The following is a 27,569-nucleotide window of genomic DNA, read 5'->3' on the forward strand; positions in this document are numbered from 1 at the left end:
GAGATGGGAATGAGTCCTGGGGTGTGAGGAGGAAGGATTAAGGAGCCAGTCCTGGGGGAGCGGGAAGGAGGGAAAGAGGAAATCAGGTTGGGAATGCGGGAGACGGGAACGAGTCCTGGGGATAAGGGGAGGAAGGACCAAGGAGACGTCCTGGGGATGCGGGGAAGGAGGGGAAAAGGAATCAGGCCCGGGAGTGTGGGAGACGGGAACCGGTTCTGGGGATGCGGGGAGGAAGGGCTAAGGAGCCAGTCCTGCGGGTGCAGGGGGGAAGCCGGCCCGGCGTGGTGGGGGGCTTCTGTTGTCCCGGTCCAGGCTGTGCCGCCCCCCGGCCCCGCTACCTGGAATTCAAAATGAATAGGTAAATGTCTTTTGCTTTTGCTATGACTACAGTACACTTACTAGGCACTCAATGAATACCATTATTACTAAACTCCATAGCCGGCTCTCACACATTGAAGATGAAGACGACGATGGAGTCTCCCTTCAAGAAAATGGATAGGTCTCAGTTCTGAAACTTCAGGAACAAGAACCTGCATGAAGGAATTGATTACAGTAATAGTGGTTTGCTTAGCACTGTTCACACTCTTTCATCTCTGCCAGACTTGTTCCCATATTTACTTCACTGACCCAACACAGCTCCAGCACAGAATTAGATTTTATGACAACTCTAGTCTAGCCCCATTAACGTGCCTACTGAAGAACTATGGCATTTGCTAAGAACTTACTCTGTGTCAAGGAATGTATTAAATGCTGGGGTGGAGACCACGCAAACAAGATCCGAAAGTCACTGTTCCACATGGGGCTCACAGTCTAAGGGTGGTTGGGTGTGGGGAAAAAGTAGTCAGTCAATCATATTTATTGAGCGTTTACTGTGTGCACAGAACTGTACTAAGCATTTGGGAGAGTACAATGTGAGCCTGTTGTTGGGTATATGTTAGAGTTACATACTCTATATGTTACCAACTTGTACTTCCCAAGCACTTAGTACAGTGCTCTGCACACAGTAAGCACTCAATAAATACAATTGAATGAATAATGTATGAGTAACAACAGACACATTCCTTGGCCACAACGAGTTTACAGTTTAGAGGGGGAGACAGACATTTCATCCCCATTTTACAGGTGAGAAAAGTGAGATAAAGAGACATAGTCAAACTCAGCTTGTCAGTATGTCTACCCTCCCTTCTATCTCTTCATTTCCCCAACACCCTACTCAACACTCTTACAACCCAACGAGGGTGCAAGATTGAAAGCTCTTGAGGGAAGGAACTGGGTCTTGACCTTTTACCATGTACTCCCAAGTGCTTAGTACACTGCTCAGTAAATACCATTTGTTGAAGACAGCAATTTAGAATTAACTTTGCTCTGGAGTCCAACTTTAGCATTCTCTTCTTGGGCCTTCAGCTTATAAGCAAAGATGCAGTAATTTACAGGTATGTGAATGAAGGTTCAGTTAGAGACCCTGAGAAGCATTTTCGATGAAGAAACCGAGGAACAGAAACTATCTTCCACCAAGGTTGTTTGTACCAAGTCAGGATCCAGGGTGAATGGCTCTAAGTTTCCTGTTTTGGACATTTGACTTAGCTTCTAATGGGATGACCGTGCCCGCTGGCATTCTTCAGCTAGGCTTTCAGGAGCCAGACGGCCCTAGCACAAGCCCACCGATTGCAGAAGCATAGCTCTCCTCCCTACTAGGTCTTGCTGAAAGGTGCCTTATTCTTTGGATACAGTTATGGCAACTTCCAATTGGGGAGTTGGGGCACAGGGAGAATAAGGCACAGGCACAGCTGGGGGACAGGGAGAATAAGGGTTCATGCTAAAGAGCAAGGGTGGCCAGATTAGCCTCTCAGGTCATGTTTTAAGCTCTCAGGCTATTGGAGGAGCAGTGTGGTCTAGTGGACAGAGCATGGGCCCTGGAGTCAGAGGACCTGGGTTCTAATCCTGGCTCTGCCACATGCATAACTCATAATAATAATAATAATAACATTTATTAAATGCTTACTATGTGCATAGCACTATTCTAAGCGCTGAACTTCTTTTTGTCTCAGTTATCTCAGCTATAAAATGGGGAGTCAATACCTGTTCTCCTTCCCATTTAGACTGTGGGCCCTTTGTGAGACAGGTACTGTGTCTGATCAGATTATCTTCTATCTTTTCCAGAACTTAGAACAGTGCTAGACACCTAGTAAGCACTGAAATACCACAATTATTAATTATTAGGCTGGTCTGGGCCAGTGACTTTGTCAGCACTTGGAGGGTGAACTGTCTGCACCATCTTCCTCTTCATCACCACCTTGTAGAGCAATCTTAAAAAGTACCTTGCTGGACTGTTGAGTCCTACATCGTCCCACTTCACCATACCCTCTAGCAGTTGCTCACCCACCTCCACAAAGAGAAGCTCTTTACCATTGGCTTTAAAACACTACCTCAGGTCTCCCCCTCCTACCTTACCTTGCTGACCTCCTAATACAGTCTGACCACCTAATACAGCCCAGTCCACACCTCTTCTCCAATAACACCAACCTACTTACTGTATCATTTATCTGGCTGCTGACCCCTTGCCCACATCCTTCCTCTGGCCTGGAACTCCCTCCCATTTCATATCCAACGGTCCACCACCTTCCTCACCTTTCCCACCTTCCAAGCCTTATTAACATCACCTCTCGTCCAAGAGGCCTTCCCTGAGTAAACCCTCAATTCCCTTTCTGCTTCTCCCTTCTGCGTCATCTATGTACTTGGATCTGTACCCTTTAACCACTTGATATTCACCCCACAACTCTTGTGTACACATCTGAAATTTATTTTAATGTCTGTCTCACCCTCTAAACTGTAAAGCTCTTAGTGGGCAGGGAATGGGAAGGGAACATGTCTACCAAACTCTGTTGTATTGTACTCTTCCAAGCATTAAGGACAGCACTTTGCCCACTCGAACACCACAGAATTAAAGCAGGGATTGTTTACCAGTTCTATTATACTCTCCCAAGCACTCAGTAGAATATTTTCTCAAAATAAGTGCTTAGAATGATTGACTGACTGATTCAGGTGAATGGCTCCAGTATGGAAAAAACTGCTCACCAATTTAGTCAATAGGGATGAGAACAAGATCACCACACCCAAGTTCAAGTTACCTATGTCCCTGGTTAAAAAAACAGGCCAGTGCTGCCCTAATCCACGTAAATTACTGGAAATCCTGGTCCCTCTTGGGCTCTTGACTCGAGAACTTCATGGAACAAAGGGTCCACATCTACCATTCAGCTGTCCTCTCTTGGGAGCTTAGTACAGAAGCAGTGTGGCACAGTGGAAAGAGCCCAGGCTTGGGAGTCAGAAGTCATGGGTTCTAATTCCGGCTCTGCCACTTATCAGCTGTGTGACTTTGGGCAAGTCACTTAACTTCTCTGTGCCTCAGTTACCTTATCTGGAAAATAGGATTAAGACTATGAGCCCCATGTGGGACAACCAGATACAACCTGGTACCTTGTATCTACCCCAGCGCTTAGACCAGTGCTTGGCACATAGTAAGCGCTTAACAAATACCAAAATTATTATTAATTATTATTATTACAGTGCTCGCTCACAAGAGGTGTTCAATAAATACTACAGATTTCTTAATTTAAATGAAAAACCACTGCATACTTTGAAGCAACATTTTGTCAATGTCAACGTCAACAAATTCCATTTCCACACCTGATGGTACTGGTCATGAGAAAAAGGTCTGAACCGTGGAAGAGGTGGCTTTTCTTTAGTTTTCCATCTTGATACAAAACTTTCAAAGTTTTCTTCCACAGGACAAAGTCATCAGTAAAGCATAAAATCAATTTTCCCCCATAAGCCAGCCTCTATATGACTGAATGAATTGGTTCCATTTTATTTTTTACAAATGGGCTCACACCTTTGGCAGGAGAGCAAAACACCACTGCCATGAAAGGGAGATACTCTTCATGGAAAAGGAGAGCGAGGGCACTTGGTCAAAAGAGACGGGAGCCCTTCAGTAACTGAGTTTTAGCTCACACATACAAGTCGAATGAACTGATGGGATCCACGAAGTGCAAGTCTTCTGGCCTTAGAGGCTTTCTTCTTTTTGGTTAAGAACAGACTGACGAATAATTAGACCAACATAGCTAAAAACAAATTGCATTTCCAAACTCATCTCACTGCTCGGCGGTTGATCTTTAAGACCAGCTTGATGTACAACAGGACACATTAAGGCACAGGAAGGTGATACAGATACAATGAATACTTTAGGACTAGCTGGGAAGTGGGCTCTTCCACAAATACTAAAATATGTACCGTTTTCAAGGTTTAAAAAAAAAGAAAGTACATTATTCTGTTATGAAAAGCCTATACAAAATTTAAAAATTTACACCATCTGAGCTGCCAAAAAAGGTTTAAAAAAGTCTCAATTTTTCACATAAAACTAGATCTCTTGACAGTAGGTCCACAGCGAACTGGGTCTAAAACACCCCAGCACCTTAGGAGTGGAGGAGGGAAAGATATTTTCCCCCACGTAAGACCCCCCAAAGAAAAGTCAAATGTATACAGTAGTGTATCCTACTTATTAAAAACAACTAAAATCCATAAGGTTATAATATGTGGCGCTTATTGGTTCAGTAACCGGTTACAGTAAGGCACTTCCTTCGTGGGAGTGGCACCTTCCGACGACGTGGGGTACAAAGGAGATGACAGATCGGGTTCTGGTTACAACAAAGAACTGGATTAGGGTCCCCAGGATACGACAGGAACACTTCAACAGCAGGGAGAGACACAGGAGGTAAAGCCCGGAGGTGAGTCTACACAGAAGTGGTCACTCTGTCAACGGCATTATTGACCTCGTTTTTGTTGGAGTCCAGTCCTTTAGCAGCATTCATGTCGTTCCGCAGGTTTTCCACCGTCTTCTTCATGTTCTTTAGCTCGCCTGGGTGTGGTGTGGCTCGTCTGAGAAGTGTTCTCTACAAAAGAACAGGAGAGTTAGTTGGGGGAAGGTTTGGACCATTCATTTTGGGCACCCGTACCTCTCTCTGGTTCCAGTTTTTAAATCACAGCTGCAATCTCAACGAGGAACAAGTTGTGAGCAGGGAATATGTCTATTTATTGTGTACTGTACTCACTCAAGTGCTCAGTACAGTGTTCTGCACAGACAAAGCGTTCTATAAATACAACAATGAAAGAATGAATTTGCTTTAAAAAACAAATTCTGCTACTACTGTTCCAACTACCTGTATGAAAGATGGAAGGGTTATAGCTGGTTGTAGAAGAGCTTTCCCACTGGAGTCAAATAATGTAAGAACCGCAACAGGCTGCCCTGATAGGGCAGAAGGGCAATATCCATTTAGTGTGGAAGAGGAAAGATAAAGAGATTTTTCTCATTTCCTGAGAATACAGTGGCCAAACACAAACCAAGAACAGAGGGTGTGGAGAGGGGAAGCCTGAATATTATTAATCTTGGAGCTCTAAGTTTAGCAGTGCATTTGGAATTCTTCTTGATCCCATAGTGTTTGTGTAAAGTAGGGGTAGAGAGTGGAAAGTGAAGAGAGGAGGCAAGGTATAGAACTGGGCTTCATTTCTTTTCTTGCTTCAAATTTCTCCCTTGTCCTGTGGGAAAATGCATTACCAGGTTAAGTGCCTGTCTGGGCCATATATCAAGAGCAACTAATTAGAATCCATTGATGCAATCTGCCAGCAAGTGTTAATTCTCCAAAAGGGGCCACAAAACTCACCCTGAGATGCCAGCACAACTTGCGTATGTCAAGTTTTAAAATATATATAAAAAAACTGGTAATAGAAAATGGTTTGTAAAAATAAAATCCCCTGGCCTGGAATCACCAGAAAGCCTCTTTTCTTCTATTCTGATGGGGTTATTGCTCTTATTCTATCAAGGTTTCAGTTACCTTCAGCACTGGAGAATGGGGCTGGGAAAAGGGATTTTAAGAAAACATTTTATATCATATTTAATAATAATGTTGGTACTTGTTAAGCACTATGTGCCAACTATGAACATAGAACAGCACTATGTTCTAAGCGCTGGGGTAGATACAAGGTAATCAGGTTGTCCCATGTGGGGCTCACAGTCTTAATCCCCATTTTACAGTTGAGGTAACTGAGGCTCAGTGAAGTTATGTGACTTGCCCAAAGTCATACAGCTGACAAGTGGCGGAGTCGGGATTAGAACCCATGACCTCTGACTCCCTAGCCTGTGCTCTTTCCACTAAGCCATGCTGCTTCTCTAATAGCAACAGAGTAATACAGGAATATCTAGAGGGCATGGAGGGAGAGAGAAGCCTGGTCAGGTGGGACTAACAATAAGTAATGTAGCTTATAGAACAACAGAAGCTGATTATATCATACGCCCACCCTGCACAGTTAATACAGTGCCAGGAACTTGTTGATTTCAGAGCATTCCCACAATACGCCAGCTATGGGATGTTATCCTTATTTGTCCAACATTTGGCTCCAGAATGTCAATTTCTTGGCCTCCTGTGTCATTCAATAATCAGATTCAGTGGCAATTCATGAAGTCAATCGTAAGCTACGTGGAAAAAAAATCAAAGGATTTCCTCCCTCATTTTGCTCAACCAATCAATACAACCAGGCAGTGCACTGGTTCCTCTTGCTGTGTGCCTGCTGAAATGATAACTCCCCTGCAACTTTAAAACTGTTTTCTGTAGAGAGCTGCAGGGCCCACTTATGAAAAACTCCATTAATAATAATAATAATGGCATTTATTAAGCGCTTACTATGTGCAAAGCACTGTTCTAAGCGCTGGGAGGTTACAAGGTGATCAGGTTGTCCCACAGGGGGCTCACAGTCTTCATCCCCCTTTTACAGATGAGGTAACTGAGGCACAGAGAAGTTAAGTGACTTGCCCAAAGTCACACAGCTGACAACTGGCAGAGCCAGGATTTGAACCAATCAATCAATCAATCAATCAATCGTATTTATTGAGCGCTTACTATGTGCAGAGCACTGTACTAAGCGCTTGGGAAGTACAAATTGGCAGCACATAGAGACAGTCCCTACCCAACAGTGGGCTCACAGTCTAAAAGGGGGAGACAGAGAACAGAACCAAACATACCAACAAAATAAAATAAATAGGATAGAAATGTACAAGTAAAATAAATAAATAAATAGAGTAATAAATATGTACAACCATATATACATATATACAGGTGCTGTGGGGAAGGGAAGGAGGTAAGATGGGGGGATGGAGAGGGGGACGAGGGGGAGAGGAAGGAAGGGGCTCAGTCTGGGAAGGCCTCCTGGAGGAGGTGAGCTCTCAGCAGGGCCTTGAAGGGAGGAAGAGAGCTAGCTTGGCGGAGGGGCAGAGGGAGGGCATTCCAGGCCCAGGGGAGGACGTGGGCCGGGGGTCGACGGCGGGACAGGCGAGAACGAGGTACAGTGAGGAGATTAGCGGTGGAGGAGCGGAGGTTGCGGGCTGGGCAGTAGAAGGAGAGAAGGGAGGTGAGGTAGGAGGGGGCGAGGTGATGGAGAGCCTTGAAGCCCAGGGTGAGGAGTTTCTGCCTGATGTGCAGATTGATTGGTAGCCACTGGAGATTTTTGAGGAGGGGAGTAATATGCCCAGAGCGTTTCTGGACAAAGATAATCCGGGCAGCAGCATGAAGTATGGATTGAAGTGGAGAGAGACACGAGGATGGGAGATCAGAGAGAAGGCTGGTGCAGTAGTCAAGATGGGATAGGATGAGAGCTTGAATGAGCAGGGTAGCAGTTTGGATGGAGAGGAAAGGGCGGATCTTGGCAATGTTGCGGAGCTGAGACCGGCAGGTTTTGGTGACGGCTTGGATGTGAGGGGTGAATGAGAGAGCGGAGTCGAGGATGACACCAAGGTTGCGGGCTTGTGAGACGGGAAGGATGGTAGTGCCGTCAACAGAGATGGGAAAGTCAGGGAGAGGACAAGGTTTGGGAGGGAAGATAAGGAGCTCAGTCTTCGACATGTTGAGCTTTAGGTGGGGAACCCACCTAGGTTTAGGAACCCACGACCTCTGACTCCAAAGCCCGTGCTCTTTCCACTGAGCCACGCTAACATGGAGTTAAAGTAAGAAACAAAAAGCACTCTAAAAGACAACTGCCTTCAAAGGCTGAAGCTTACTCATTTGGGACAGCTGGTGGCTACATCAGTTCAGTGACTGAAGGTATCTATCTGATAACCAGAGAACAGGCCATCTCCATCCCATCATGGATGCTGCAGCCATGGGCAAGATAAATGGCCAAGGGAGTGACAAAGGGGAAAGCCTGGAAAAATAGAATTGCAGACTGAAACACCCAGTCTGATGAAATGGGAGCCAATTCAATGTGGCTAAAAAAGTGGACCAATTACAATAGAGGGCTTATCTAGCTGTAAGAAATGAAAAGACTCTTCCCTGTTCTATGCTTCTAAAAGTCAAAGTCCCACCTCCCCACTTTCTGCTTCTAGAGAGAAGTGCTGCATAGTATTTAGCCGGAGTTACCGGCTTTGCAGAGTAATAATAATTATGGTATTTGTTAAGTGCTTATTATGTGCCAGGTACTGTTCTAACTGCTGGGGTAGAAACAAGGTTGTCAGGTTGTCCCATGGGGGGTGGGGGGGGGGGGGCTCACAGTCTTAATCCCTACTTTACAAGATGAGGTAACTGCGGCACAAAGAAGTTAAGTGGCTTGCCCAAGGGAACACAGCAAACAAGTAGCAGAGCAGGGATTAGAACCCTGGTCATCTGACTCCCAAGTCTGTGCTCTTTCCACTAAGCCACACTGCTTCTCATAGCGTCCATTGTTAGGATGGCCTTGTAGAAAGAATTTGGGCCTGGGAGTCAGAGGACCTGTGTTCCAATGCCAGCTGTGCCACTTGCCTGCGATGTGAACTTGGGTAACTTCTGTGCTTCAGCTTCCCTCATTTGCAAAATGGGGATAAAGCACCTCTTCCCCCTCCCCTTTATGTTGTGAGCCCTATGTGGAACAGGGACAATGTCAGATCTGTTTATTTTGTATCTACCCCTGCACTTAATACAGTGCTTGGCATACAGTGAGGGCTTAAATGCCATAATTATTACTGGGATTATTAGCTGAAGACTGGTAAAAAAAAAAAAGGAGAGCCTTTAGTGTAGTTACGCTGGTCTTCTAGGAATTAAAAAAGTTGAACCAAACACTGGAACCAACTACTATTCCGCCTACAGTTTTCAGTTACATGTTACAGAAATCTTGGAGAGGCAACATTATTACTATTTTAGAAGTTATTACTTTTCAAGTACTGATAAGTCCCTTATAGGTGCTTAATTAACACTCTGAAGCAGGTTCCTTGGTGAATGATTAGTTGTTTTGATGTCTACCTCCCCACTTCTAAACCGTAAGCCCGGTGAGGGTGGAGATTGTCTCTCTTTATTGCTGAATTGTACTTTCCAAGCACTTGGTACAGTGCTCTGCACACAGGAAGTGCTCAATAAATACGATCGAATGAATGAATGAACATCGAGGTCTAAGGTGGAAGCAGTGAGGTCTAGTGGAAAGACTACAGGTCTAGGAGCCAGAGGACCTGGGTTCTAATCCTGGCTCGGCCATGTGACTGCTGAGTGACCTTGGGTCACTTAGGTACCATCTCTGGGCCTCAGTTACCTTATCAGTAAAATGGGGTTTCAAGACTGGTTCTCTCTCCTACTTAGACTGTGAGCCCCATGTGGGCCAGGGACTGTTTCCAACCTGCTTATTTGTATCTACCCCAGAGTTTAGTATTCTGCTTGGCACATAGAAAGGCTTAAATATCACTATTATTTTTATTAAATCTCTTCCTGCTTGAGTAATGTACCGTTTCGTTTTCCTCTTCATCTTTCTCATCTTCTAAGAATCGGATGGCGCTGACTCTGTTCACTGCTCGCTCATTCCAGGTTTCATCCGACATTTCATTTACTAGGCTCTCAAAGGCTCCACAGCGGGGAAGATTTTCTGTTGTCACAGTAAAACAGAAAGTATGAAACTTTTCCACCTTAGCAACAACACATGGTACCCGTCTATTAATGTCCCCAAATACCTACACATTCCAAAGAGTTAAGGAAAACATCCAGAATAAAGAAAATAGGTTACTTGAACTACTGGCACCAGACTACCTGTGAACTCTTGACCAGGACAAAGCTGACTGAACCAAAAGTCTGTAGCAAAATTTTTCAGTGGGTTTAATCCCCCTTCCTCTCACCATCACAATAAAGCCCAAATTGCACAGGTGCCAACTCCATGGGGGCAAATCCCTTTTGAGCTGGCCTAGTCTGGCTCATCCCAGGTTCTAACTAAGTTTGAGAAGTTTCCAATCTGTGGTGAAAAGACCCAAATGGCATCTTTCTGGCCTGTGTGTTCTTCGAAGACTGCCCTCTCTCAATCTCCATGTCCCACCCCCCACACTAAAATCCCTGTCTCCTTTTCACCCCACACTAAAAGTGAAAAGATGGTACCAATGCCAAAATGTTTACTGAGTCATATTTAAATATTTCTGCTTTCTGGGTGACCAGAAAGCTTCAGTCCAATTGATCCAGCCAATGTGGTCTAATGTCTTCTTCCCCAAGGTTCTGACCATGACTGCAATCACAAACGAATGACTCCCAAATGATATTCACCTTGGCAGCTAGGTTCAGAAGGCCGCTGAGGAAGTAAAACACATGTTAAGATCTTTTCTCCCGTTGCATAGTCAGTATCTGTCTGGAACGTAAGCAAAGGCTGAGATTGGTTGTCAGACAACCACAAAGCTTTCAACTTCAAGTTAGTCATTGATAAGGGCAGGTGTTGCAACCTAATTTAAAAAAAAAAAGAAGTTATAGGCTTCTTGTTCATACTTTAAATGACTTTCAGAAAAGACAAAACTCAGTTGCTTGGGGTACCCTGCACCCAGGGAAATGGGAGCTGTCGATTATTCAATGTATTCCCTGACCAACTGCAAAATTTAGACCCATAAAACCACTTTACTCCACTGTACTGGCTCCATGGAAAGGTTTACCATCTCTCTTCCTTACATGATTCTACTAATATGCACTGAGATTAACCCACCACACATGGGATTGATACAAATTCTACACTATAGTCAAAATCTCTATTCCACTGGGTGGATTCTTTAATCATGAGTGACCAGATCTTGTGCTTCCCCTCCAACCTTCTACTCTGCTCACATTTTTACTGTTCATCTGCTAACTTTTGTTGGAGTATGACCATGAGGAGCTAGCTATGCAGTTTCAGGAGTTCTGTTACCAATTTTCCATTTTTTTTCCCCATAAAAGATCATATTCTTAGTTTTCTCCCAATAAATCAATGATTATTTACTGAGTGCTTATTGTGTGCAGAGAGCAAAGTACAATACAACAGAACTGGTAGACATGTTCCCTGTCCACAAGGAACTTAAAATCAGGAAGGGGAAAATCAATTACTGATATGTACATAAGTGCTGAGAATAGGGTAAATATCAAGTTCTTAAAGGTACAAATTCCAGTGCAAGAGGGACAAAGAAGGGAGAGGGGGTAGGGAAAATGAGGACTTACAGAAGCCTTCTTGGAGTAGTGATAGTCTTTTAGTTAAGAAGGAGGGAGCTCCAGGCCAGAGGGAGGGAGGGAGGACAAGGGGTCGTGGCAAGAGAGATGAGACTGAGGTACAGTGAGTAGGTTCGTGTTAGAGGAGCAAAGTGAGCATGCTGGGCTGTATTAGATCAGTGAAGTAAGGTAAGAGAGGGCAAGGTGACAATGTTTTAAAGCCAGTGGTAGAAGTTTCTGTTTCAATTGGAGGTAGATGAGCAACCACTGAAGATTCTTGAGGTGTAGGGAAACATGGAATGAATTTTTTTTTTTTTAGACAATGATCTCAGCAGCAGAATGAAGTAGGACTGGAGTGGGTAGAGACAGGAGGCAGAGAGATCAGAAAAGAGTGGATTTTACAAGTGTTGTGAAAGTAGAATAGGATTTGGTGACAGATTGAATATGTGAAATGAAAGAGAGATGAGTTAAGACAGGGAGGATGGTGGTGATGTCTATATGGGACAGTAAGGGGGAGGATGGTGTTTGGGTGGGAAGTTGAGGAGTTTTGGTTTGAACATATTAAGTGTGAGATATGGGTGGGACATCCAAGTAGAGATGTCCTGAAGGCAGGAGGAAATAGGAAACTGCAGAGAGGGAGAGAGGTTAGTGCTGGGAGATGTCGATTTGGGAGTCATCCATGTTGAAATGGTAGTTGAAGCCATGAGAGTGAATTAGTTCTCCAAGGAGTGGGTGTAGATGCAAAATGGAAGGGGACTCACAACTGAGCCTTGAAAGACACCCACACTTAGATGGTAGGAGGCAGAAGAGCAGCCATAGAAAGAGATTGAGAAAGAGTGGCCAGAGAAATAAGAGAACCAGGAGAGGACAGTGTTGGTGAAGCCGAGGTTGCATGTTTCCAGAGGAAAGGGGTGTCCCCATTGTCAAAAGCAGTTGAGAGGTTGAGAATGAGGATGGAGTAAAGGGGGCAGAACCCAGATTGGAAGGGGTCAAGGAGAGAATCAGAAGTGAAGAAGTGGAGGTAGTGGGTGTAGACAACTCACTCAAGGAGTTTCAAGTAGAGGGAGAAGGAGAAATAACTGGAGGGAGCTGTGGGATTATGGGAAGTTTTGAGGTTTTTTTTAGGCTAGGGGCTACATGAGCATGTTTGATAGCTATAAGGAAGAAGCCATTGAGGGATGAGTGGCTTAAGATGGCAGTCAGAGAAGGAAGAAAGGAGGGGGTAAGAGCACGGGCTTGGGACTCTGAGGTCATGGGTTCAAATCCCGCTATGTCAACTGTCAGCTGTATGACTCTGGGCAAGTCATTTAACTTCACTGTGCCTCAGCTACCTCATCTGTAAAATGGGGATTAAGACTGTGAGCCCCACGTGGGACAACCTGATCACCATATATCCTCCCCAGAGCTTAGAACAGTGCTTTGCACATACTAAGTGCTTAACAAATGCCACCATTAAAGCACTTAGTACAGTGCTCTGCACACAGTAGGTGCTCAATAAATATGATTGAATGAATTATGTGAGAACGGATAGGGTAGGAGGTGCAGGTGGAAGGGGCAGATTTTCAGAGGAGGTGGGAGATCTCCTCTTGAGACAATGTTGGGAAAGATGGGAGAGTGGAAGAAGAGGTAGAAGGGGAGAGGGACTGGAGAAGAGCTGGGGAGATTTTAAGGAGATCATGCCTGATGGTTTCTCTCCAAAGCAGAAAGTCCCTGTGTGATTGGAGGGGGCGCCACATGCCTTGTACATATTTATTCTATTTATTTTATTTTGTTAATATGTTTTGTTTTGTTCTCTGTCTCCCCCTTCTAGACTGTGAGCCCACTGTTGGGTAGGGACCGTCTCTATATGTTGCCAACTTGTACTTCCCAAGCGCTTAGTACAGTGCTCCGCACACAGTAAGCGCTCAATAAATACGATTGAATGAATGAATGAATGCCTGGAGAAGACCAAGCTCGCTCTCTTCCTCCCTTCAAGGCCCTACTGAGAGCTCACCTCCTCCAGGAGGCCTTCCCAGACTGAGCCCCTTCCTTCCTCTCCCTCATCCCCCTCTCCTTCCCCCCATCTTACCTCCTTCCCTTCCCCACAGCACCCGTATATATGTATAGATGTTTGTACATATTTATTACTCTATTTATTTATTTATTTTACTTGTACATATCTATTCTATTTATTTTATTTTGTTAATATGTTTGGTTTCGTTCTCTGTCTCCCCCTTCTAGACTGTTTGGTTTTGTTGGTTATGTTTGGTTTTGTCTCCCCTTTTTAGACTGTGAGCCCACTGTTGGGTAGGGACTGTCTCTATATATTGCCAATTTGTACTTCCCAAGCGCTTAGTACAGTGCTCTGCACACAGTAAGCGCTCAATAAATACGATTGATGATGATGATGATGATAAGGCCAGTGGGTAACCCTAACCAGTCCCTTCCAACAGTAACAGACATAATATGCTTACTATCCTATGGTTGAAAGGGTTTTCCCTTCAGTTTACCCTGAATCTGCCACCTTCAAACTGCAGCTCCTCATTCCGGTACAATAGGATTCAGTGAACAAATATGTTAAGCTCAATGTGGGCAGGGAACGCGTCTACCAATAATCTGTTGCTATGTTGTATTCATTCATTCAATCGTATTTGAGTGCTTATTGTGTGCAGAATGCTGTACTAAGCAGTTGGGAGAGTACAATATAACAATAAACAGAAACATTCCTTGCCCACAAGCTTACTCTCCCAAGCACTTTGTATAGTGCTCTGCACACAGTAAATGCTCAATAAATTGATATAATTGATTAACAGTTTTCCACAGTGCTAGACAGGTAGTAGGAAAAAAGAAGTTTTCTAATTTTCAGGAGCTTGGGATATTCCATGTAAGTACTGTTTTCTCTCTTTACACTGAAAAAAAAATCCATCCCCCGACAAACCATGCTACGTGTCACCAAAGACAACTCAAAGTGAATCAGCTGCAAGTCAGCAGAACCTTCAGGGGAAGCTGATAAGAAGTCTTGCAAGGAATTCCTTTGGAAAATTAATTTTGTGGGGACTCTGGCTAGCAAACAGCTGAGAACACTTCTGTGCAACAGGCACTAATTATAAGACCTAGGCCACCAGAGTTCAGAAATGCTTAGCCAAATATTTACTTTCCCAGATGGAAGGCTCTATGTTCAGTTAGTTAATTAAGGACCAGTAAGTAGCGGGAGCTAAAATTGCTCATGGCCCTTGTCACTCTAGGCTCCTGCCCATTTTCCAACCAATGGAAGCAATCAAGAAGGGCCAGCCAAATACCAGTCTTCCCTGGGTTAACTAATCTTCTCCTTGAAACATCTTACTCCCCCACAGGATGGAGAATTAGAAAGTAGAAAATGGCATTCACAATTGCCGATAAGAAAATAGCATCCAAGGGATGGACATGGACTTTCCACGTGTCCATTAATTCCCTGCCGATTTTGGAGGGAACAGTTCTTGTTGGAGTCATGTACTCTGTACTTTGAGCAGCCTGACACCAAGAAATAGTGCTGTGGCACTCTGTCCACCCTGAAATCACTAAAGGTCAAACAACAATCCATCTGATCAGTTCATCAGACAGTCAGCCATTCCCAGCAATGATCAAAGTAATCACTGACAAGGTATTTTCAGTGTCATCAATCCTGCCTCCCTTTTCCCCATTATGCAGGGTGGGAGATAATAAAAGAACAGGCAGTCTCTGGAGCCTCCACAAATTATCTCCCAGGTAAAAATACAGCTTATCTCCAATCTTAGAGGACACAGATGGTGAGGAACGACAGCTTAACTTGAGGCCTCCACTTAATAGAAAACTGTACTATGTACAGTGGAGCAGCATGGTCTAGTGGATAGAACACAGACATGCCTTGGAGTCATAAAAACCTGGGTTCTAATCCCAGCTCTGCCACTTGTTGGCTGTGTGACTTTGGGCAAGTCACTTAATTTTTCTTTACCTCAGTTACCTCATCTGTAAACTGGGGATTAAGACAGGGAGCCCCATTTAGGACAGTGACTGTGTCCAACACCATTTCTTTTATCCACTCCAGAGTTTAGTACAGTGCCTCGCACAGAGTGAGCGCTTAAATACCACAATTATTATTACTAAGTGTTTGGAAGAGAGCAACAGAATAAGCAGACATGATCTGTGCTCTCAAGCAGCTTGCAATCTAGCGAGGGGAGGGAAAGAAACACTAAAATAAGTTACCCTCCTTATCTAGTGGAGCTACTTGAACCTTCTATGACCAGTAAGATCTAGTTTCTAAGAGTGGATACTGATCTACCTGGAGATTTTCTCATTCTGATGCGAGATGGTTTCTAATTGAATCTAAATCCTTAAACAATATACTCCGTGTTGTTGTTTTTTAATGGTATTTGTTAAAAGCTTACTATTGTACCAAGAACTGGTACAGATACATGATAATAAGATTGGACACAGTCCCTGTTCTACTTGGGGCTCACAGTCTAATCAGGAGGGAAAACAAGTATTGAATTCCCCACTGTACAGATGAGGTAACTGAAGCCCAGAAAAGTGAAGTGACTGTGACTCTTTCCCCTAGGCTTTCAAAGGACCCTTGAAAGAGCAATGTGATGGCAGTATTCCTCATGGTTAGAGAGGCCACCAAGAGGCCTTCCCCCATTAAGCCCTATTTCCCCCGACTCCCTCTCCCTTTTGCATCATCTATGCATTTGGATCTGTAGTGTGGTGGATGGAGCACAGGCCCGGGAGTCAGAAGATCACGGGTTCTAATCTTGGCTCTGCCACTTTGCTGTGTGCCCTTGGGCAAGTCGCTTCACTTTTCTGGGCCTCAGTTATCTCATCTGTAAAATGGGGATTGAGACTGTGAGCCCCACGTGGGACAGGGACTACGTCCAACCCGACTTGCTTGTAATCACCCCGGCACTTAGTATAGTGCCCGGCATGTATTAGATGCTTAACAAACACCACAATTATTATTACAACAAATTTGAGCACTGGTATTCACCCCACCCTCAGCCCCACAGCATTTATATACATATCTCTTATTTATTTATATTAATGCCTGTCTCCCCCCTTTAGGCTGTAAACTCGTTGCAGGCAGGGAACATGTCTTCAAACTCTATTGTATTGTACTCTCCCAAGCACTTAATAATAATAATGATGATGGTATTTGTTAAGTGCTTACTATGTGCAAAGCACTGTTCTAAGCGCTGGGGAAGATACAAGGTTAGCAGGTTGTCCCACATGGGGCTCACAGTCTTAGTCCCCATTTTACAGATGAGGGAACTGAGGCCCAGAGAAGTTAATTGACTTGCCCAAAGTCACACAGCTGACAAATGGCAGGGCTGGGATTCGAACCCATGACCTCTGACTCCAAAGCCCATGATCTTTCCACTACGCCACAGCTGCTTCTCTACAGTCCTCTGCACACAACAAGCACATAACAAAATCCCACCTTTTCCCATTAAGCCTTAGTTCTTTTTGTCCAATAATTTAGGAGTCAATATTTTCTGCCTTATTCCTTCCTTTGGTAACACATTTCTTATTGTGGCTCTTCAGTGGCTGAGGAAACATTTCCTTACGATTATCCTGAATCTGCTTCCTTGAAACTTCTGTGGCTGTTCCCAGGTGCTGGTGAACTGGCATTTGGCTAAACAGCATTTTGATTTCTGCCCATCTAGACATGTGAGCACCCACTGGTTTTTTTTTTTTTTTTTGGGGGGGGGGGATATTTGACTCCACAGCTCTACTCTAAAGACTGGTCTGAGGTATCAGGACTCTTGCAGAGAGTCAAGAGTACCAGCTTGGAAGCAGCCAGGTTGAGCAAGCAAAGCAGTGCACATACGCTTGGCCAGGATGCTCTGATGGATACAAGCAATCTCTTGGAGGTAAGGAGAAAAAGAGAAGCAGTGTTCACTAGTAGTCTCGCCACAGCAGCTCTTCATTTTAATCTTGGCTCTCCTGCTGACTCATCCAGCTGGGGAAAAAAACCAGACACACAGTGCTCTGTCTCAATCTGCCACCCCTCCCTAATACCAGCTACAAAGTAGGCAAAATAGCTCCCTGTGAGGTAACTCAGTGGTGGCTAAATTCCTCTGGATTAGAACCCAATTGTAACTAGATTTTAACCCCGTGAGGAATAATCCAAAAGCTCTCAATCATCAAAGGTATTTATTGAGGGCTTACTGAGTGCAGAGCACTGCACTAAACACATGGGACAGTACACTATAACCGAGTTGTAGACTATGATTCCTGTCCTCAAAGAGCTTATGGTCTGGTGGAGGATGCGCTTTCCACCTCAATCAGCTATCTCCTGCCTCCTTGTCCACTCTCTTTTCCCATTACACCAGTTTACACTCACCAATACTCCCACTATAGCCTACTCAAATATACTTCACTCTCATTCTCTCCCTCCTCTGACACTGCTCACATCTTTCTTCCCATCTAGAACTTGCTCTTCCTTCGATACCTGCCGGATTAAAGTTTTCTTTATCTCCAAATCCCTTCTGAAATGACATCTCCTTCAGGAAGTCTTCCCGGATTGATTTCTCCTGTCCCACTCTTTTATTCCTCAATTACCACTTTTTTTAAATGGTATTTGTTAAGCACTTACTATGTGCCAGGCACTGTTCTGAGTGCTGGGATAGATACAAAGTAATCGGGTTGGACACAATCTCGGTCCTCCACAGGGCTCACAGTCTTAATCCCCATTTTACAGATGAGGTAACTGAGGCTCTGAGAAGTGAAGTGACTTGCCCAAGGTCACACAGCCGACAGGTGCCAGAGTCGGGATTAGACTCCAGGTCCTCCAGTCTCCCAGCTCTTTAGTCCAGCAATTTATACTAAAGCTGCATTTACATATCCACAACCACTTGTGGCAATTTTCTTACTCTTCTACAGGTCCAGCTTCCTTCTTTCCCTCATCTGTGAATTATTTTAGTGTTCATCTTCCTTGATGGGTTCCAGGAAGTCTGGGACTATGTTGGCCTACAATCTTGTACTCTCCCAAGGGATTTGTGCAGTGCTGTGCAAACAGCAGATACTTAGAGAGGATATAATAATAATAATAATTATGGTATTTGTTAAGCACTTACTATGTGCCAGGCACTGTACTAAGCACAGGGGTGGATACAAGCAAATAGAGTTGGACACAGTCCCTGTTCCATGTAGGGCTCACAGTCTCAACCCCCATTTTACAGATGAGGTCACTGAGGCCCAGAGAAGTGAAGTTACTTGCCCAAGGTCACAAAGCAGACAAGTGGCGGATCTGGGATTAGAACTCATATGGATATCAGCCTTTGGGATTGATGGTATGTGTGGCAGTGAGGGGACAGATAGGATGGATGTCAGCGTGAAAGAGCAGATTGGAGGGAGGGTGGGGAATAGAGTAAAAAGGGAATTTAAGGCCCTTGTGGGCAGGGGATGTGTCTACCAACTCTGTTATACTGTACTCTCCCAAGCACTTAGTACAGTGCTCTGTGGACAGTAAGCTCTCGATAAATATGATTGATTGACTGAATAATCATCATTTAACTGAATATCAGGGGAAGTCCTGAGACTGTTGGGATGTTTCTGAGAAAAGTTGAGAATCCCTAGTCCATGAAGCAGCCCAGCTCCTCGGTAGTTAACCCCCCTCATTCCCTCACCGCACCCAGGGACAGAAAGCTTCTTAGCCCAGCAAATTTGTCCAGCACCTTTTGATCTCTGGCTTAAGAGGCCAAGAACCAAGCTGGCACTGCCAAAGTAACAAGTGGAAACAGGAAGGGTGAAGTCAACAGAGAGGCTGATAAACTCACATTTTCTTTACACTTCTGTTAGAAAGGCTTAGGGATTACGAAGGCTACCTTTGCCAGTCACGACACTGTTTCACGCTCACTTATTACTTGAATTACTTCAAAACGCACAAGGCCTCTTGATACTAGCTATACGAAGGGCCAATTTCTGAACTCAAAGCTCTTCTCCCATAATACAGTCGCTATCTAACTTTTGTGGAGGGATGCTCTAAAACCTTTATAAGGAGCATATTGTTCACTATCACATCAAATATTTTTAGACTGTGAGACCCCGAGAGACAGAGACCACGTTGAATTCTTAGTGCATATTCTTTCCCAGAACTTTGTTTAGTGCTCTGCATAAAGTGCTTATAATAAATACTATTACCTTTGGTATTACTATTACTACTAGCTGACCTCATCCAATTCAATTCATCCTTTCCTCCTCTTTTTCTGCCCTCTCCACCACCTGACCACACTTCTCCATCCTAACTCTCCAACACATTGCCTATATCAGCTGTTTCAGATGTTTTCCTCCTGCACCAACACCTCCGCTTTCCCCATCTCTTTTTAATGACCTATGTACTTTATTAATAAAATTAAAACAATTAGGTGTGATCACCCCCCCCAAAATCCCCTGCTCCTCTCTAATCCCTCCCTCCTCCTGCACCCTCTTCAATTCTTCCATCTTTCCCAGCATCTCGAGATCTCTCGCGTGCTCTCAGAATCTACTCTCTTCACCTCCATCTCTGACCCCATCCCTTCACATTTGACTCTTTCCTGACCACCATCTTTAACCACTCACTCTCCAATGACGACTTCACCACTGTTTTCAAACATGCTCATTTATCCTCATCCCCCCAAAAACCTCCACTAACTCCACGGCTCCATCCAGTTAGTTCCTTATCTCCCTCCTACCGTTCCTCTACAAACTCCTGGACTGAGTTGTCTACACACACTGTCTTTGCTTTCTCTCCTTTAAATCTCTCCTTGACCCTCTCCAATCTCCTCCCCCTTCACGGAATCTGCCTTCTCAAAAGTCACCAACGATCTGCTCCTTGACAAATCCAACGGCCTCTACTCAACCCTAATTCTCCTCTACCTCTCGGATGACATTGTGGACCATCCACTTCTCCTGGAAATATTATCCAACTTTACCTTTACTGACACTGTCCTTTCCTGGTTCTCCTCCTCTCCCTCTAACCACTCCTTCTCAGTCTCTTTCATTTGTTTCTATAGTAATGCAAAAAATTAGATAGAATTCAATATTTGGATTGGCTAAAAATTTGGTTAACAATACCTACACTGGGGGCTCACAACTGACAGAGTGAATAACTAGACAGAGAAGTAACTATGCACCTCAACTGGGCTTTTCCCAACACTAGATTTCATTCTTTATTACATGGTAAAAAGTAAATCAATCCTGAGACAGCAAAAGTGAACCCCAATTCACCTGCTAAAAATCTCTGAACATCACTAAAGGCTTGCTCCAAAGATAAATAAGCCCAGATTTCTAAAGAGGAATTTTGGGGGTCCTACAATAGAGTTAATTAGCAAATGAAAACAAATGGTTAAAAGAGATTACAAAAGTCTTTCCTCCCTCCATTCTGTCAGTGCTTCTGAAATACTTATTTTTATTACAAGTGACCTTTTCAAAAATCAGATGTCAGTAGCCACAAAACGCCTCTTAAGTGAACAGTACAGCGAGGGCTATCGATAGCCAGTCATTTAGGGAATTGATTTTTTTTTAATTCTAACTTGGGCAGGGTAAGGGGTATCTCCCTCCTCAGAAAGAAAGAGGAAGGAGAGATGTGTATCTGAAGTTTGGTTCAGTCAGTCAATCACATTTATTGAGCACTTACTATGTGAACAGCATTGTATTAGTAATAACAATAATAATAACGATTATGGCATTTGCTAAGTGCTTACTATACGCCAGACACTGTACTGAGCACTGGAGTGAATCAAGCAAATGGAGTTGGACACAGTCGCTGTCCCACATGGGGCTCACAATGTCAATCCCCATTTTACAGATGAGGTAACAGGCCAAGAGAAGTCAAGTGACTTGCCCAAAATCACACTGCAGAGAAGTGGCAGAGCCAGGATTAAAATTCAGGTCCTTCTGACTCCCAGGACCATGGTCTATCCACATCATTCATTCACTCAATCGTATTTATTGAGCGCTTACTGTGTGCAGAGCACTGTACTAAGCGCTTGGGAAGTACAAGTTGGCAACATATAGAGATGGTCCCTACCCAACAGTGGGCTCACAGTCTAGAAGGGGGAGAAGCACCATGTAAGTGCTTGGGAGAGTACAATATAACAATATAACTTGCCAACCTTATCTACTTTAAAATAAAATGAAATTGGAAGATCTGGATGGTTTTCATTGCTTTCAAAATTTTTGTTCAATATATTTATTTCTAATTGTAGATGTAGAAAATGTCTGACTTAAAATTTCCTTCCATATTTATTTGAAATAAATTTGAATTCATGACAATATCGATTCTAAATTGGTCACACTGAAGAAGTACCTGCCTGCTGCAATCAGTGCAACTTTATTGTATTGTGGAAGAAAGGAGGTAGCCAATATTTAAAAATGAATTTAGAGTAGTTCCAGGCATTGAGTGAATCACCACTTTTGGAGCAAAAAGCATCACATATGAATTTGGTCACCCTGCTTGGTTTTGTCTGTTTTCACCAATTAAATGGTTCAAAACTACTAAACTGTTTTGTAAGTTAAACAGTTTCATAACAGGCCTTCACTGCTGCAGAATATATCTCACTCTCCTCCACAAGGAGATTTTTTTCCTGATTGGCCTTATTCAACTCTGCTGCCTAGAAATTAGCAAAATAGTGGCAATAGTAGTAGTGGCAAAAGTAATGTTATTTACTGAGTATACAATAAGTGCAATGCGATAAGCACTTGGGAAAGTGCCAGCACTTAGAACAGTGCTTTGCACATAGTAAGTGCTTAGCAAATGTCATTATTATTAAAACACATGTTCCCAATCCACAAAGGTAACACTCCACCACTACTAACTTAATGTTGGGAAGGGACTGTCTCTAGATGTTGCCAACCTGTACTTCCCAAGCGCTTAGTACAGTGTACACAGTGTACTTACTGTACTTACTGCATAGTGTACTTACTGTACTTACTGCACACAGTAAGCGCTCAATAAATACGATTGAATGAATGAATAGGAATCCCCTCCTTCCCAATACATAAAGCTTCCCCATGGGATCCAGGAGAACTTGTCCGTCAGTTAGTCAACTGAATTTATTGAGCACTTACTATGTGCAGAGTATTGTACTAAACTCTCGGGAGAGTACAATATAACAATATAATAGACATACTCCCTGCCCACAACAAGTTTGCAGTCTAGGAGGAGACAGACAATAATATAAATAAATTACAGATAGGTACATAAGTGCTGTGGGGCTGGGAGGGGGGATAAATAAAGGGAGAAGGTCGGGATGATGCACAACGGAGTTAAAGAAAAGGAAAAGAGGACTTAATCAGGGAAGGCCTTTTGGAAGAGATGTGCCATTTGGCCCTCTTGTACTCCATCTCCAACTTGTAGTTCCCAAGTGTTTAGTACACTGCTCTGCACACAGTAAGCGCTCAATAAATATGATTGAATGAATGAATCTCTTTAGATGGAAAAAAGACAAGGGTGTAGCTGGTAGATAGAGGCACCGGAAGACTAGGGATTTTAAAGCACGTAAGTGGCTGGGAAAGACAACCAAGAATCTACTTACCTGTTACCAGCTACATCCAGGACATGAAGTTCTGTTGCTTGGGACACCTCTGTGGGTATCCGAGTTAGTTTGTTGTCCCGCACACAGAAAACTGTGAGGCTGCAACACCCTCCAATCTGCATTGGGAAAGAGAAGAGCTTGTTTTCCACATTTTCATTCTAGGAGAACCTCCGAATATAAGGTAGATAATCCAGGTAGAACATGAACAAAAGCAGAACAGAGTTCCCAGATTCCCTGGAAACCAGTCATTAACAAAAAGTAAAATTTCCGACCATAGTATTAGTTTTGGAATAAAGACTAAACTCACCCAAGCTGCCTGCACATCCGACCACATCCCTTCACACCTTAGCAAAACAGTTGCCCTCCTCCCCTTCCTCTCCCTAACCACCATCTTCAACTGTTCACTCGCCAATGGCTTCTTCCCCTCCACTTTCAAACACGGCTCCCTCCAGTTATGGCCCCATCTCCCTCTTACCATTCCTCCCCAAACTTCTTGAGCAAGTTGTCTAAACCCACTCTCTAAAGTTCCTCTCCTCTGATTCTCTCCTTGGCCCCCTTCCAATCTGGCTTCTGCCCACTTCACTCCACAGAAACTGCCCTCTCAAAGGTCACAAATGATCTCCTTGTCAAATCCAACAACCTCTACTAATCCTCCTCGACCTCTGAGATGCCTTCGAGACTATCAACTACCCCCTCTTGTAAACATTATCCAACCTCAGATTCACTGACACTGTCCTCTCCTGGTTCCCTCCTATCTCTGTGGCCACTCAATCTCAGTCCCTTTAATGGACTCCTCCTCTGCCTCCCACCCCCTAACTGTGGGAGTCCCTTAAGGTTCAGTTCTAGGTCCCCTTCTATTCTCCATCTACACCCGCTCCCTTGGAGAACTCATTTGCTCACATAGCTTCAACTACCACCTCTATACGCATGACTCCCAAATCTACATCTCCAGCCCTGATCTCTCTCCCTCTCTGCAGTCTTGCATTTTCTCCTGCCTTCAAGATACCTCTACTTGGATGTTCCACCATCACCTCTTACAACATTTATAGAACAGAATTCCTTATCTTTCCGCCAAAACCCAGTCCTTCCCCTGACTTTCCCATTACTGTGGACAGCACCACCATCCTTCCTGTCTCACAAGTCCATAACCTAGATATTATCCTTGACTCCTCTCATTCAAACCATATATTCAAACCAGCACTAAATCCTGTTGGTTCAACCTTCACCACATGGCTAGAATCTGTCCTTTCCTCTCCATCCAAACTGCTACCGCGTTAATCCAAGCACTTATCCTATCCTGTCTTGATTACTGTGTCAGCCACCTTGCTGACCTCCCTGCCTCCTGTCTCTCCCCACTCCAATCCACACTTCACTCTGCTGCACAGATCACTTTTCTACAAAAACATTCAGGCCATGTATCCCTACTCCTGAAGAACCTCCAGTGGTTGCCCATACACCTCCACATCAAACAGAAACTCCTTACCATTGGCTTTAAAGCACTCAATCACCTTGCCCCCTCCTACCTTGATTCGCTTCTCTCCTACTACATCCAAAACCGCACACTTCAATCTTCTTATGCCAGTCTACTCACTGTACCTATATCTCGTCTAGCTCACTGCTGACCTCTTGCCCACATGCTGCCTCTGGCCTGGGATGCCCTCTCTCTTCCCATCCGACAGTTACCCTACCCCACTTCAAAGCCTCATTGAAGGCACATCTCCTTCTAGAGGCCTTCCCTGAGTAAGCCTTCTTTACCTTTTCTTCCACTCCCTTCCGAGTTGCCCAACTTGTTCCTTTCATACATCCCCCTCCCTAGCCCTACAGCACTTACATATCTATAATTCATTTATTTATATTAATATCCATCTCCTCCTCTAGCCTGCAAGCTTGCCGTGGGCAGGGAATGTATCAATTATATTATTATATTGTACTCTCCCAAGTACTTAGTACCGTGCTGTGCATACAATAAATGCTCAATACGACTGAGCAACTGATTTCAGGAGGAACAAATATTTTCATATAGACATAGAAGCAACATGACAATGACTTTTTCCACCAAATAAGTCAGTTTTCAAATCCCAATTTAAATCTTCTGTTTCTTATAGAATTTCTATTTGTCCTAGAGGCTGGAGTTAGATTTCTATTTCTACTTTTCCTTGAATTGTATAGGTAAGGACTTTAGCTTCTAAATACTGTTCTGACCTGATGTATACTTAGCACAGCACAGACCCCAAGAGATGTTAATTGAAAGTTATTTCGGTCCCATGCTACACTACATGGTCAAACTTGCTAATATAAGATTTTAACGGTTCCTCTTTATGGTAACATTATGCATTTTCAGTGGGCAATGTAACAAGACCAGTGGCAGAATAATTAACAACTGTTGATATTGACATCAGTTTGAATGGTTCAAGTCCCCTCCTTATTTGCTCCCTCTCCTTTTAATGCTCTGATTAGTTCCCTGAACCAAGGCATTTCCCAAAATCTCTTCCTTTACTCCTAAAAAACCCATTCTCAATACAAATTAATATTTGTTGAACTCCAACTCCAGGGAAATACAAGATGCTGAGCAGAAAATAATGCAACACCTTGAGAAATCCATGAGACAAGATGGGACCAGAACCTCCCTTTCCCTGTCCCGGCCTCCCCCTGTCAGTGGAGGGGGCTGATTTTTATTTGGAGTCTTTGTGTTGAGGTTGAAGGTTAACTGGAGGTTAAACTTCTGGAAGGACAACCACACCCACCCATGAAATGTATTCAAGCTTTCTGACCATGAAATATATCCATCTATATTCTGAAAAGACTAAACCCTTCCACCCAGCAGCCAAGAGGCAGGCAAGTTTCATGGCTGCCTTTTTCCCATTCACCAAGACTCCCAGGGAGATAATAATAATGATAATGATGGTATTTGTTAAGTGTTTACTATGTACCAGGCACTGTATTAAGCGCTGGGGCAGATATAAGCAAATCCAGTTGGACCTAGTCCCTGTCCCATGTGGGGCTCACAGTCTCTATCCTTATTTTACAGATGAGGTAACTGTGGCACAGGGAAGTGTAGTGACTTGACCAAGGTCACCCAGCAGACAAGTGAAAGGCTAGTGCTGTTGAACCCCCGGCAAAGAATTTTTCATTTATGGCTGGGAGGGAGAGGGCTCTCCCACCAGCAACAAGATTTACTTGGATTTGTTTCCAGAGCTGGGATGTGATCTCCCTAGCCCTCTCTCACTGGGCTTTCCTCCTATGCCCCTGGGCCACCCAGAGACATGGCTGGTTGGGCCAACAGGTGCAAACTAGCTATGGCAGGCAGAATGTCTCTGTATGCCCTCCTCAGTAGCATACAATTGATATGTTCTCTTGAGCAAGACTACCCTACAAACTGTGGACTTGTTCACTTGTTCACTAATGGCAGTTTAGCTGCAGTCCATTTAGCTAGTCTAGTGAGCATATGCTATGGCACCAAAAATATCTTACTGGTTATGGATGATGTAACTTGGCCATAGAGTGGCTTCAAAGCTTTCCATCACTTTGCCCCCTCCTACCTCACCTCCCTTCTCTCCCAGCCCGCATACTCCACTCCTCTGCCACTACTCTCCTCACTGTGCCTCATTCTCGCCTGTCCCGCTGTCGGCCCCTGGCCCACATCCTACCTCTGGCCTGGAATGCCCTCCCTCTTCACATCCGCCAAACTAGCTCTCTTCCCCCACCTTCAAAGCCCTACTGAGAGCTCACCTCCTCCAGAAGGCCTTCCCAGACTAAGCCCCCACTTTTCCTCTGATCCTCCTCCCCTCCCCATTGCCCCTACTCCCTCCTTCTGCTCTACCCACTTCCTTGCCCCACAGCACTTTGGTATATTTGTACATATTTATTATTCTATTTTATTAATGATGTATATATATCTATAATTTTATTTATCTATTTTGATGCTATTGATGCCTGCCTACTTGTTTTGTTGTCTGTCTCCCTGTTCTAGATGGTGAGCCCGTTGTTGGATGGGGATTGCCTCTATCTGATGCCGAATTGTGTTTTCCAAGCACTTAATACAGTGCTCTGCACACAGCAAGCACTCAATAAATACGACAGAATGAATGAAAAGATACCAATCTTTCTCTCCCCCATAATCACGGCATTTGGACACCCTAGCACTTTGCCATGAGCAGGGAACATGTCTATCAATTCTACTGTATTACATTCTCCCAAACACTTAACATAGTGCTCTGCACACAGTAAGTGCTCAATAAATACAATTGACTGTTTGATTCTACACTGGCCAAGAACCTAGTAAAGTATACTGCATCAAGCAGGCACTCAACAAATGTCACTACTATTAATAATTACAGAATTGAAAGAGAAGAGCCCTGTTTCTTTCCCCCCAAAATATCACAAGTTCTTTCCAGGATGTCTTCCATTCCAAAGACCACAAGTCAGTCAGTTAGTCAATTGTATTTGAGTTCTTACTGTGTGCAGAGCACTGTACTAAGCACTTGGAAGAGTACAATACAACAATAAACAGACACATTCCCTGCCACAACAAGCTTGCAGTCTAGAGGGAGAGACAGACATTAATGTAAATACCAGC

The 27,569-nt window shown here is 44.0% G+C and overlaps 1 protein-coding gene across 1 annotated transcript in view; it reads right to left on the reverse strand.

Moving 5' to 3' along the window:
- Positions 1–4,115: 4,115 nt before the first annotated feature.
- Positions 4,116–27,569, reverse strand: part of LRRC1 (leucine rich repeat containing 1) — a 169,653-nt gene continuing 146,199 nt past the window's right edge. Inside the window, exons 11-14 of the mRNA XM_038750569.1 lie at positions 22,994–23,109; positions 10,587–10,759; positions 9,788–9,924; positions 4,116–4,946 (exon numbers count right to left, since the gene is read on the reverse strand). Coding sequence (XP_038606497.1) covers positions 4,788–4,946; positions 9,788–9,924; positions 10,587–10,759; positions 22,994–23,109 — 585 coding nt within the window. The 3' untranslated portion in view covers positions 4,116–4,787. The remainder of the gene's footprint in view (positions 4,947–9,787; positions 9,925–10,586; positions 10,760–22,993; positions 23,110–27,569) is intronic.

This window comes from Tachyglossus aculeatus, chromosome 1, assembly GCF_015852505.1.
Source record: "Tachyglossus aculeatus isolate mTacAcu1 chromosome 1, mTacAcu1.pri, whole genome shotgun sequence".
In the NCBI taxonomy this organism is placed as follows: Eukaryota; Metazoa; Chordata; class Mammalia; order Monotremata; family Tachyglossidae; genus Tachyglossus; species Tachyglossus aculeatus.